The sequence below is a fragment of the Dama dama genome, chromosome 19 (genome assembly GCF_033118175.1).
Source record: "Dama dama isolate Ldn47 chromosome 19, ASM3311817v1, whole genome shotgun sequence".
Classification (NCBI taxonomy): domain Eukaryota; kingdom Metazoa; phylum Chordata; class Mammalia; order Artiodactyla; family Cervidae; genus Dama; species Dama dama.
This window is the reverse complement of record NC_083699.1, coordinates 89,621,272-89,635,044: the sequence shown is the minus strand read 5'-3', so window position 1 is coordinate 89,635,044 and position 13,773 is coordinate 89,621,272. Positions and strand designations below refer to the sequence as shown.

The 13,773-nt window shown below is 35.1% G+C and overlaps 1 protein-coding gene across 1 annotated transcript in view; it reads right to left on the bottom strand.

The window, feature by feature from the left end:
* Positions 1-3,604: 3,604 nt before the first annotated feature.
* Positions 3,605-13,773, bottom strand: part of SLC25A36 (solute carrier family 25 member 36) — a 38,893-nt gene continuing 28,724 nt past the window's right edge. The window contains exons 5-7 of the mRNA XM_061167709.1: positions 11,217-11,283; positions 8,514-8,803; positions 3,605-7,505 (exon numbers count right to left, since the gene is read on the bottom strand). Coding sequence (XP_061023692.1) covers positions 7,312-7,505; positions 8,514-8,803; positions 11,217-11,283 — 551 coding nt within the window. The 3' untranslated portion in view covers positions 3,605-7,311. The remainder of the gene's footprint in view (positions 7,506-8,513; positions 8,804-11,216; positions 11,284-13,773) is intronic.

Here is a 13,773-nt window from a genome sequence, read left to right as displayed (position 1 = left end):
TATAATTGCTCCCAGTCATCTAAGCTGCAAAACCAGCCCCTACTCTGATTAATCCAGATTTAGTTCTGCTTTGGGCTTGGGGTGGCGGAGGGGAGGGAGAAATGTCCTTGGGGGAACCCTTCAGTTTCTTGCCAGCAATGCCTTAAAAAGCACGTTCTAAGATCAGCTATCAGGAAGAGGTGAGCTGTTCAGGGATCTGGCTTTACTCATGATACCAAAATCAGATGTTCACTTTTAAAACCTTCATTTTATGTCTTGAGATATTGAGCATGACTATTTATGAACTGTGGGCTTCCCAGGTACCTCAGTGGTAAAGAATCCACCTGCAACGCAGGAGATATGGGTACAATCCCTGGGTTGGAAAATTCCCTGGAGAAGGAAATGGCAATTCACTCCAGTATTCTTGCCTGGGAAATCCCAAGGACAGAGGAGCCTGGCGGGCTATAGTTCATGGAGTGGCAAAGAGTCAGACTTAGTGACTAAACAAAAATTTTATGAACTGTACTTTGATAATTCCAGTATCTTAAGTTTTCCTGGGTTTCATTCTGTAGCTTTCACTAGAAATTTACTTTTTCCTAAGTATTTTTTATTTCACATTATTAGGTTTAATTAGATTTATTTCTTCAAACACTAAGCATGTGAACTGTGGGCTTCCCTGGTAGCTCAGCTGGTAGAGAATCTGCCTGCAATGTGGGAAACCTGGGTTCGATCCTTGGGTTGGGAAGATCCCCTGGAGAAGGCAACAGTTACCCACTCCAGTATTCTGGCCTGGAGAATTCTATGGACTATATAGTTCATGGAGTCGCAAAAAGTTGGACATGACTGAGCAACATTCACTTTCATTAGACTTTAAATACATGTTTAAAGTGAATATTAAATGTATAGCCAATAATTTTCATATTGTGGACACATCTGTTTAACCACTACCCAGATCAGCATGTAAGAGATTTCGATCACTTCAGAGTTCCACTAGGCCCCTTGTTAGTCCAACTCCCCCTCCACACCTCCTGGTAAACATTAATTTGGCTTCTATCATGTTAACTAGTTTTGCCTGTTCTTGGCCCTCACATAAACAGAATAGGGCATGTACTATTCTGTGCTGGGCTTCTTCCATCAGTTTTTGATACTCATCTGTGCTATGGCATGTATCAATAATTCCCATCTTTTTACTACACAGTATTCCACTATACAAATTACCCTTATCTTGATGATATTTAGTAATGAAGCTGCTATGAACATTTGAGGACACATTTTCATTTTTCTTGGGAATCCTTTCCTCTACAAATGGTAGTAATTCTGGCTAACAGAATGGATAGTTTTAAATTTTCCTAGAAATATAACTTCTCCAAAGTAGGTGTATCATCTTACACTCTAAACAGCAATGTAGGAGTCCCAGTTATTTGTACATCCTTGGTACGGCATCTACTTGTCATTATACTGGGTGCCCTGTAGTGTTCCTTCTTGGTTCTGTTGGGTTGGCCAAAGAGGAAAAACCCCAGTGAACCTTTCGGCCAACCCAGTTATTTGTTAATCAGGTTAAGTATCTTATTAATGTCCTACCAGATAAGCTGTGACTTTGTTTGCACCTGCATTTTTCATTGTATTTTTAAAATTCTGATGTTTGTTTTTAATGGTTAGTGTCATTTTTGGTTAAACTACCTTGTCTACTTCAAGGTTGCAAAGATATTTTCTCTAGGTTTATAATTTTAAGACCAAAATCCATCTTTTGTGTACAGTTAAGTAACTTCATTTTTATTCACATTATTGTCCAGTTGCTCTAGCATACTTATTGGGGGTATGGAAACAAAAACACAAAATCAGTATATAGTTTAGAAAATATAAATCAAATAATCTGGGCCACTAAAACATGTAGTCCACATAACTTTGATTAACTTTATTGGTTAATCTTGAAAGCTTTGTCAGAAGTAGCAGTTGAAAATGGGCTATTTATTCTCAATAATAAAGACTCAAGGAGGGATTGTAAGGTGCTTTTAAGGGATAACATAAAACAAGGGTCCACAGCACTAAATTTTGTTGTACTGGATATGATGAACCGCTTTGAATTAGACTCGGTGTAGAATCCTGGGTCTACCACTAGTTTCAAAATGCCAGGTCAGTTATAGTTACTTTTAATTCCCAGGGAAGAATAAAAGGGGCTGTTTCTCCTAATGGGCCCTTAGAACACTTTGACCTTTTCTTCAAGTAACGCCCCTCCCTGTATCAATCTGTCAAATTTCCATCTTTGTTTCAAAGTCTGGGTAAAATACTATTTTTTGTTCCTGGTAACATTTCCAGATTTTTCTAAGAGAACTAATTGCCACACTCCAGAGAACACAGGACACCCCTGAGGTTCACAGGTAGTATAACTGAGGGCAGCCCAATAAGAAAAATTTAACCTGTTTATAAAATCTGTTGGCACGTTTTGGTGAGAAAAAAAAATTGTTTCTCGGATAGCCTCAGGATATAATCCAAGCTCTATATAGATCAGCTTCAGGCAGTCCATGTTCTTCCAATGCACAAGCTGAGCTGCATCTCTCATTACTCCCCAGTGTTTCATTCTAAGCCAATCCCCATCTATCTTGATAGTTTTTTACAACATCATCTCAGTGTCCTCTGAAGTGCTGATGAATAACCTAGTGTAGTGACAAAGATTCAGAACACTGAAATAAAAAAAGCCCAGCTGTAACAAACAAACCCTTGAATACCATGTGTCTATTCACCCAATCTATAGGCTGTTGGGAAATTACTATATAAACACAGCAATCGACAAATTTTACTGAGCTGACTCCATATATAGTCATCTGGTCTGTGCAACGCAAAAAAATTAAGAAAACAAAGGAAACCACTGAACTACACTTTGCTTGCCTGAGTTTTATCAGCTGTACAGATGTCATACCTTAAGAAATCATATAAAAGAAAAAAAATTTAAAAAAAAAGAAATCATAAATTCACAGATTCCTTCCTCTATCACAGCTCCTGATGACTGGTAGTGAACAAACATTCACAACATTTAAACTCAGGACATTTGAGCTCAGTCAAACCAACTTCAACCATTACTGTGCCAGTATCTTCACTCTCTACACTGTTTCAGTCTCCAGAAAGAATACTGTAAGGAGGCCAAACAATTCCAGCTTTAGGTAACTTGAGAAAAGGAACACGGCAAATTTTTCCTGGTTTCCTTACCAAAAGAATTAGGTTAAGTTTGATGGTTGCTACAATTTGGGAAAATCTAAAAAAACCAAAACAGACAAAATATCAACTGGGTAGGCAACTACAAACACTTATAACGTGTCACATGTATTTCAACCTATCACATGTGGATTCATTCAGATATTCTAACAAGTTTCCAACTCTTTTCCAGTTTAATTTTTAATATTCTTAGTTTTCTCAAAGGATGAAATTAGAAATTTCTTCCTGAACTAAGAATGGGGTCATTTGACCTTTTAATTGCTAGAGACATCTGTCACTAAGTGTAGAAGGTAGGACACTAACACTTGAAAAAAAATGGCAATGCACTTTTGTTCTACACATAATTGTAAGAAAATATTCTTACCATACCAGAATATTAGGACCCATTATATAAAAACTAAAAAATGAGACACTGTATTTTCATAACCATATTTTAATTTTTTGAATTTTAACAACTCAAATAAAATTCAGCTAGTTAACATAAATACAGAGTAAATGCACATAATTTACAGCCACATACAGGAATGCAAGAATAGCAAACCTCACACAAATGGTCAAAGAATATCAACTCTTTGAAGTTGATTATTTAGCTACAACTGACAGGTCATAATTTAAATGTTCACATATGCAGGGGTACACATTCAAAATGTTTATTAACACAAAAACGGAGTAAAAGAGGAATCTTCAGTTTCTAAAAGGAACAGCAGAAAAAGCAGACTACAGACTGAGAAATATAAGGGCACAATGGAGAAGAGATTTGTGTAAGCTGAAAGTTTGTACACTGTATTAAATACTTTCATTTAATTAAAATCCCCTTCCAACTTAAATCATTTAGAAATATCTGTATTCTTAGGAATGTTGAAGTCATGATCAATAAAGGCTGAACTATTACATCCACCAGCCCCAAAGGGGTCCAGATAGTACCAACAGTCTGGGCAGAAGAGCATGTAAACAACAAAAGACAGCAGACAATGCTGGAAGATTAAAGGACAAACTGATTCCTAGCACTTAATTCTTTCAAGGTCAAATCAATATTTTTAGTGATCTAAATCTAAAAAATGCTGACATATTTATACTCCAGTAAAAGAGTAAACACTCATTATTCTTAACAACCCAAACTCAGCTATTCGTAATGTAACAATGCTATTCCATAATGGGCATTTGGTTTTAGGAGACAGAGACATGGTTAAATAATGTAAATAATATTCTCTCTTGGTTGTCAGTTTAAAAAAATCAATTACTTGCAGGTCCCATCTAGTAAGATTGGTTCTGCAAAGTAACACACATAAGGAAAACCAAGACAAAAGCTTTGGTGACACAGTTTTTTCCCTGGATTTAAAAGCACTGTGTGGTACCCCACAATCACAGGTTGGTGATTCTCAGATGTGCACTTTGAAATCGAGTAAACTGTTTCTGTGAGCCAGAAGTATCAGAGTTCTTATCTGCTGCTCTATGAATATGCTCTTCAATATGTACCGCTTTGAACTGAAAGGATCAATTCAATTTTCTGAGAAGATTCTCAAATAAAAGTACAAACCAATTTGAAGAGTGCTGACTACCTCTATACAGTAATAAAGTTATCTGATAGATGAAAATTAAACACAGTATAAAAAAAATTTCAATGCTTTAAGTGTGTTTTTCTTTTTAAATGTTTGCACCAAAAAAAAAAAAAAAACCTCCCAAGAAATGTTTCAGAGACAGACTTTATATACAATTTATATATATATATATTTGTTAAATTATCTGTCATAAACTGCAGCAGATTTTACTTTTGGGGGGACAAAACAATTAAACATCATCGCTCCTTTCCAGTTGCACAAAGAAACAAAGTCTGAGACTCTAAGATCCTTTTCTTCCAGCACAGAAATATACTCACTTTTAAAAGCTGAATACAATGCACTAAAAGGTCAAAACAAATACAAATAGGAACAGAATATGAGTTCATCCTTGAAGGACACTTGTTATGAATTTGCTACAACTAAATAAGATGTTCCTTAGTTGCTGGTTTTCATATCATTCTTAACCATTTGTGGGTATTCAGATCGCTAAGATTATAGAGTCTCTTGTACATTCGACACAACTAATGTTTACAGATCTTCACAAGGCAAATGGCACTGTATTAGGCAGTATAAGCGGCACCTGAAAATCAAAACACTATAGGTTGACACTTTCTCTACAGATTTAAGTTATAAACCCTATTACTGTTTTCTTTTTTTGGCATGTTTCTCACAATAAATGTCAAAGCTGAAATTTACCATAAAAGATATGAATAATCCCAAAGGTAATGAAACTGAATTTGCCTTTGGTCTCCAAATAGACTGGAATACTAATTCCAATCAAAGCACCTCAAAAACATCCAGTTACTGTTGATTACAAGGAAGTTAAGAAGGTGGAGGAATTTAACAGGGCACTGTGCTTCACTGGTGACAGCGAGAAAACTTGCAATGACATGCTATGTTTTTTATGTTAGGGGCACTGCAGTACACATAAGAATACTTAAAACATTTATATTAAAGATCCCCCAAACAATATACCTAAATCCCAGAAAAAAGTGTTATGAATACTGTTTCTGCCTAATACATTAACCAATGTTTTAAAAAAATAATCTAACATGGGAATTCTCTCCTACTCACACCACGCCCCCTCCCAACCTCCCAAAAGGCCACAAAGTGCATTCACAAAGAGTCATTCTTAAGATAAAGCCATTGCACACAATGTACAGTTCATGTATACTGAAATGAGTACCACACTGGAGTTTAATGGTATAAGCTTCATACACCAGTATAGCAACAATCATAAGCAAAGGTCTTTAATATTACAGACTTACAGCAAATATCTTCATAAGGGCCATACATATAATACACTTACAGTATTAAAAGGTGCAGTTGATCTCAATAGCAAAATGTAAAAGCTATCTCTTGTTAACACACTTAATCTGAATTAACTCGCATCTTTTTTTATGATTTACCATTCAAGAAATTAGGATGGAATAAATTTCTTATTCAAAGTAGTCTGTTCACTTATTAAACTATAAGTCAATTAGGATCACTATCCACTCAATCAGATAACAGAGGCCCTTCTTCTATAAATGTTTATGCTGCCCCAGATACTTATAATGTTGCCTTAAAAAGAAAAACACCTTTTAAGGGCAAAGATGAAAATTACCATTTTCTCTACTAAATAAATGCAATGTATGAAGATCTTCCAGAAATAATCCAAAGATTCAAATTCTTAACGTGAAACCAGAGAAAGATCCAGAAGCAGTACATTTTTCTCACTTTAAGAAAATGATACCTAGGTATGATGGGTGATAATTCAAGTTCGTAATTACTAAGTCACTGAAGAGACAGTGCATTCATTCATGTATCATTAGGTTAGACAAGATAAGAGGACATGCTCAAGTTGTCGAAATGGCCAAGAATCAACATTTTACTGGCTTATTTTGTCCCAAACTATTACCATTTGAGTTGATACAGTGAACAATTTTAGTGTTCACAATGGGCTAAACATAACACACCTGTGAGCAGTAGAAACCAACACATTTTAAAACTAAAAGTAAGCACAATATTTAGACACTATTTTATTTGTCAAAGACAGTGACTACTAATACCAATTAACTTTAAAATACAGTGCCAAATCCTCTCAAGGAAATGTAAATACTAGTATTGTTACTTTCCAATTTCACAGGAACTATATAGAAGCCGGAAGTTAGAAATTTATGACTGTTAATACCTTCTTTGGATAGTTCTAGTGTATAGTTATGGATGGCTTTGTCTAGAAGACTGGAAAGTGCTCATGGAATAAACACTGTACTCTGGTTGCCATAAATCAACAAAATCCCAACGGTATCCTGTGGACATGCTAGAGAAAATGGCAATTTTGAGGAAGGAGTGCTTCTAAAGGCTTTTTCTTGGAGGCAGCCATGGTTTTTTTTTCTTCACATTACTAAAAAGACTAAGTAATGTGGTTACAATTACTTTAATTCCTACAACCAAACTTCCACTTAGGCATAGTTCCATGTTCCCACACTATTTTCCTTCTGTCCACCATGCTGGCTTTGGTACTCCATGGTCCAATTTCTCTTTTGGTCTTCCCTCTCTACAGCACAGCAGTTTGGCGGTGCTATCCATTGAGCAGGTAGACCACCAACTCATAGGTGGCCATCATAATGGCTGTGTTTGGAATCTGTCTCACCAGATGAGTTGTCAGACCACGGTAGAGAGACCCATAGCCTTCTTCTTGAACAAGCAAAGATAATGTCTGAAAAAAGGATCTATATTTTGTTCCCTCTTCACGCAGTCTTGTTCTTACAACTTCTGTATAGGAAGAAAAGAAGTCATTTTATTTAAATGTCGATAATATCTTTATACCCTCCTAATATTGAGCACACTCCATTTATCAGACTGTAAGCGTGAGCTCAGAATAACTGAGGAGTGATTTTTTTAAATGTAACTTACTGACACTAGTTATTTCAACACCACCAAACTCCTAAGTTAGCTAGCTAAAATCACGCATACTAATTATAAAATTTCACAGGTTCCTGAATTGTAGAAGGCAGAATAAACAAAAGTATCTGTTGCATACTCAATATAGATAAAAGGGAGAAAAGATGTGATTAAAAAAAAAGGTAGAAAAGGAAAGAGAATACAGGTGGTATCAAAGATGAATACAGGACTTGCCTGATGGTACAGTGGATAGGAATCTGCCTGCCAATGCAGGGGACATGGGTTTGATCCCTGGTTAGGGAAGATTCCACATGCCAAGGAACAACTAAGCCTGCGTGCTGCAACTACTAAGCTTGCGTGCGCCTAGAGCCTGTGCTCCACAACAAGAGAAGACACCACAATCAAAAGCCCCTGAGCTCACCAAAACGATGAGTAGCCTCTGCTCGGCATAACTAAGAAAGCTGTCATGCAGCAACAAATATAAACAAATCTCAGGGGGAAAAAAAGCCTTATGCTACTCATATATATTTAATTCCATTATGATGAACTGTATTTTGTTATACTATAATTCAGTAAAATGATAAAATGTTCTAATAAATGGGTCACTGGCTGAAGTGGGAAAATATTGCAGAGTTAATGGATTACTTAAACACATTCAGGGTTTCCTTGGTGGCTCAGTGTGAAGAATTCTCCTGAGATGCGGGTTTGATCCCTGGGTCGGGAAGATCCCAGAGAGAAGGAAATCACAACCCACTCCAGTGTTCCTGCCTGGGAAAACCCATGGAAAGCAGTGCCTGGCAGGCTACAGTCTACTGGGTTGCAAAGAGTCAGACATGACTGAGCAACTGAGTAACAATATACACCGTCACGTCCTCTTACCATGTGGATATGCTATACTTGTGGCACATGTTTTTGAGGTGGCGGCAGCTAGCATCATTCCCACAAAATCTGACACTTCTTTTACAGACTCTTCTTCATTTTCCATTGTAGAAGCAATCTTATATTCCAGTAGTTTTTGCTTAATACTTTCATATATAACAAAATGGATAACAGTCTCTGATATGCCAGCATATGAAGCAGACATGCCCCTATAAAATCCTCTAAGTCCATCTGTCTGATACACTTTACGGACACACTCGAAAGCCCCCATTCGCTTTTCCCCACGGTTCCTGAAAGGCAAAAAGGGAAAAAATCTTATTAACATAAATAAAGTAGTACAGGTTTTTAAATAAAGTAAATACAATATATCAGAAGAGGCCATTCTATTGAAGAATAATCCTCTTTAATTCATGAGGAAGTACAAATGGGAATTTAAAAACATTTAGAGTTCCTACTCTTTTGTCTCAAATTTGTCATATCAGACAGATAACTTATAATGTAGTTTATTTTACTGAATGCAAAACATACTACACTGAACCTCCAGTTTCACTGAAGTCTGTATTGCAGGAATAAGCAACAAATCCACTATGACTGCAGTTCAAGAGAAAAACAAAATAAAAAGTCCTCACATTATATTAAATGCAGTTCTAAGTTGAGAAGATTTCTTCAGCATTTAATAACACATAAAAATAACAACTGAAACACAAATGACAACAGAATATTAGGAAGTACAATTAAGGTAATTTCAGTGCACCTGAGGAATTCTTCCAAGCCCACCCAATTTCTCCCCACAAGTGACTGGGTGAATTTAAGTCAAACTTTCTATGATCCTCTGAAGGTAATGGCTGTCTCTTTTACCTCAGTAAACAGTGAATGAGGACTTCTACAGTTACCAAGTATTTTTTAAGCACTGTGCCCAAGACAACTTTCTTAGTGCTGCTTAAGGGAGCAGCCTCTACTCTTGGATATAAGTTTGAGTTCATAAAAATATTTATTACCTTCACTATGATTCCCCCAATAGAACTTTATCTGTAAGAAATGGGTTTAAATTCTACCCACAGGGAAAGAAATAAAAAAGTTAACTATTTATAAATTATATACAACCTGCTTATGATGTAACAAAATAAAAAAACAACTAAGACACCTACCTGATAACCTACAGATTCCCAACTTTAATAACTAGTAACTGTCTTGAATAACTATCCTCAACTAATAGTACAGAATAAATACCTTCTTTGTTGAATGATCCATGCAGCCAACTGTAATTAGTTTCGGCTGTCGGATTCTTTCTTACAAGGAAGCTAGGAGACCTCTAAGTCCTACAGGATAACATGCAAACACGTCCGCTCTATTCTCACTCTCAGTGTTGTAAGGTAGCACACTTTCAAAACAACCTTTCACTACTACCCCAACTCCACTCCTAAGCCTAAAAAATTGTGCTAGCTTTACTATCATTTTTCACCTAAATCTACCCTCTAACATACTGAAGCATACATACCCCTTATAGTTTATAATAGTACAATACAGACTGGCATCTCACACTTTTTAACCTTTGGGTTGTCTTATCTACCACTACCTTTCAGATCTCTGACTTAGAAATAAACTTTGAGTCTTGCCATAACATTGTATTTAAGGTTTCACTAAAAATTATTCCAGATGAAACAAGGACTAGACATTTCAAGTCTCCAAGTGACATACAATTCCACATGACAAAAGGTGGAAAACAGATCTTTAAGCAGGCATAATTGTTAACGATTTCTTAGATCAGTTTTATTTATAATCTACAAGATGTTAACACTAGACTTCCCAAACCCTAAAATATAAGAAAGAGTGAAACTCTTTTATACATAGCCTACTCCAGACTGAAGAGTTAAAATCTGTTTCAAAACTATTAATGTCATTATTATTATTACAACACACCAGACAGGATCATCTCTCTAGTTAAAAAAGTGTTACCCTCTCCCCATCCTTCATGCTGAAGGCCAATGGGAGCTGAGGTGGCAGGACTCTAAGCCACACGGCTTCTGGCCTTTCGGTTCCCAGAACTTGCCACAGGCACTAAACCTAAAGATATACGAGGTGTGCACTGACTAATGCCTCTGCTTAAAATGGGTTAAAAAACCATTCATTGACTATTCCATTAAATTGGTCCCCACTGTTTCCAGAGATATCTCTAGAACCTACCAGTACCTGCTCATTACAGATGTATTGAATGAATGAATCTTGCTGCCATAAAGTGATTGGGGGTAACAGATGAAGTTCATGAATACATGAGAGCTAAATTCCATGCCAGAACACTCTGCTGTACAAGGTTCTTGAGTTTGAGCAACGATCCTCAAAGACTCAGTCTAGACTCACTGATCATGTAGTTAGTTTATTTAGGTATTTAGAAGGGCTGATTATAATCACACATGGGGTGAATGAAAGTATCACTGCTTGAGCTAGGTCAACAGAGGTCCTTTTTCTCCTCCTTTTACTGAAAAACACAATGCATAATATACTTTCTTTCCTAGAAATTCTCATACATGTAAATTATTAACATCACTTTTGCATCTGATGGTACACCTAAGTTTCAAAACCAAATAAAACAAATTCAGCAGCAAATGAGGGCAAAAACATGGTTAGATACCTGGCACTGAAATCTCACTGACATAAATTTATAGAAAAAATTTAGCTGAAGTCAACTTTAATGAATTAACATACCTTGCATCAAGCTGTAATCGAGTCTTTATAAGCCAAATGGGGTTGGTCGCTGTGATTGCGGTAAAACCTAAACAAACATGTTTAAAATGAACTCTGGTAAAAATGAAGAACACACTATTAACCTCAAAGTTTTTTAAAACTTTATGTAAGTCTATATTTTAAAAAATGCATATAAATATTTACCTATAAACTGATGTATGCTTTACACTTTTGTTTTACAAATCCATTCACAACCATGAACATTTGTACTTTATTTTCAATTTAGTCTCAAATTCTGACTCATAACTAAAAAAATGTTTAAGAGCAAAATCTTCCTCTTCCAATACATTCCGAATACCCTCTGGGCACCCTCTAGTCTCTAAATTTAGAAACCCATTTTTGCAGACACACAGAAATTTTGTGTATTCTAGGGCTTTTTAGCATGCAAACTCTACAACAGCTACTTGGGATCCAACTAACACCACAAATCACTAAGTTCAAAATGGAGTCTACATAAACGTCAGCATTTACTAATATTTGATTTTAAGTTGACTATATGACAGAAAGAATTATTGTTTGGCCTTATGAATACTTTATGTAATCATACACTTATTAATACTGTTAAAATAATGGTTTCACAGAGATATGGTTTCTGTTAAAGAATTAAAAAGGGCATATCTATTTTTTCATCCGCTTAAAAACATACAAAAACTTAAAAGTACAAAAAGTTACAAATCAGAACTTCCCTTTCACTTTTAGACACTGAAGAGAGAAACTGAAGGTAGAAGTTAGCTTTATTATACTTTAAAACTAAAGTACTATGTATTAACTATCAGTGTGGAAGGGTGGTCCCCTAAGGTGGCTCATTTCAGGTGGTAAATTAAGATCTCTTGTAGGTTTCTAGGCTAGTGTGTATCTTTTACTTGCTATCTTCCTAGAGCTACGGAAAAACAGCACTTGAAATGCAATCTTGATGGAAATTTAGGAAGATTGCTTCATCTATACAAAACAGGGTTTTCATAATATAATGCTTGTGAAATATTTAAGATTAGCTGTTACACAAATTTCACAGAATTACCTTTCATCAACCTACATCTATTCAATTGGCCTTTAAATTCAGTGAAAACTTACATTCAAAAATGTCTAAGGATCTTAACTGTTAATACTTTCTATCAAATACTAGCAGGTCAAGTACATTATTTTTAGAAAGGCTTTGAAATATAATCAGCACACTAATATTAGTAAAGTAAAATGCTGTGGTACTACATTGTTTACTAATTGGAATTTAGTCTCACAGGTTCTTTCCCCTTCTATAATGTCAGATCATTAGCTAATTCAAATTTTACTTCTTTAATCCATTATAATACTGCAGAAATAGCCAGATGTTTCACAAAGAGATGCTCAAATTGAATCTCTTATCAACTAAGATAAATGAAATAAACGTTTGGTTTAATTAACTCTTTTAATAAAATTTTAATGATTATATAGTCTCCATTTCTCTTAAGTGCTTTTAATGCTACATACATACATATAAAACTAGAAAGGGATCAACAATTTTCTAAGGACCAGCCAGTACCAAAACAATAAAAATTGAATGTGCTGAACAGAGTGTCAGGAAGATGTTTTAAAAGGTTCTTTTCATGCATATATTCTTGATAAAAGGAAAGAGAAGAAAACTATGAAACAGATCAGTTTAAATATTTTATTTGGAATAGAGTTGTGCATGGCCTGGCTTAACTGAATAAAGTTTCGGACTTTATTAGAATAAAGTCTCTTGAATCTCATTTTTCTAAGTGAAAAAGTCAAACTAAAGATATTAAAATTACACTGTATATTTAAATTACATTCTAAAGCAAATGTGAACCTGACATCAGAATTCAGATCATACCCCTAATTTAATAATCCTTTATTTTTAAACCTAAATATCTGTATTAGCTAAATGTCTGTACAATAATATTAGGAGTTTGTCAACAAAAGGATGCTAAGCAGCACAAACCAACAAAATACTCTGCATTACTCAAAATAGTTTTTTTTTTTCAAAATAGTTTTTATTAGTTATTCTATGGAAATTTTAAGGAAAAAAATTTGCTTTTTATTAAACTTTGAAAGTCTAAAACTGGGTATGCTTATAGCAAACAAGCATCAAAGCTTTCTAAAAAAAATAAAGTTCTATGTCTAAAAATATAAACTGAGTACCTAAGTTTATGAACACTCTTCCAAGTCTCAAATTGCTCAATTAGAGGCTGAAAAAACCCCATATATGAAAACTTAAAATATTACATAATACATATTTGTAATTATTACTAGGGATAAAATTTTAATTACCCATAATTAAGTTTTAATTATGCTCTGTACATGTTAATAAACAATGATAGGAAGCAAACAACAGGTATTTCTCACTTAACTAAAATTCATTTCCAGATACAGACTGACCTATGGAACACGACACACTAAAACTTAAGTGGAAGAATGACATCATCTCGTCCTTACAGAGCCGGAGCTTTCTACAGCTGGGACCCACTCTCCCAGTAAAGAGCCAGCTCAATAAACACCCTGACTCACTGTCAGCAAACCATTA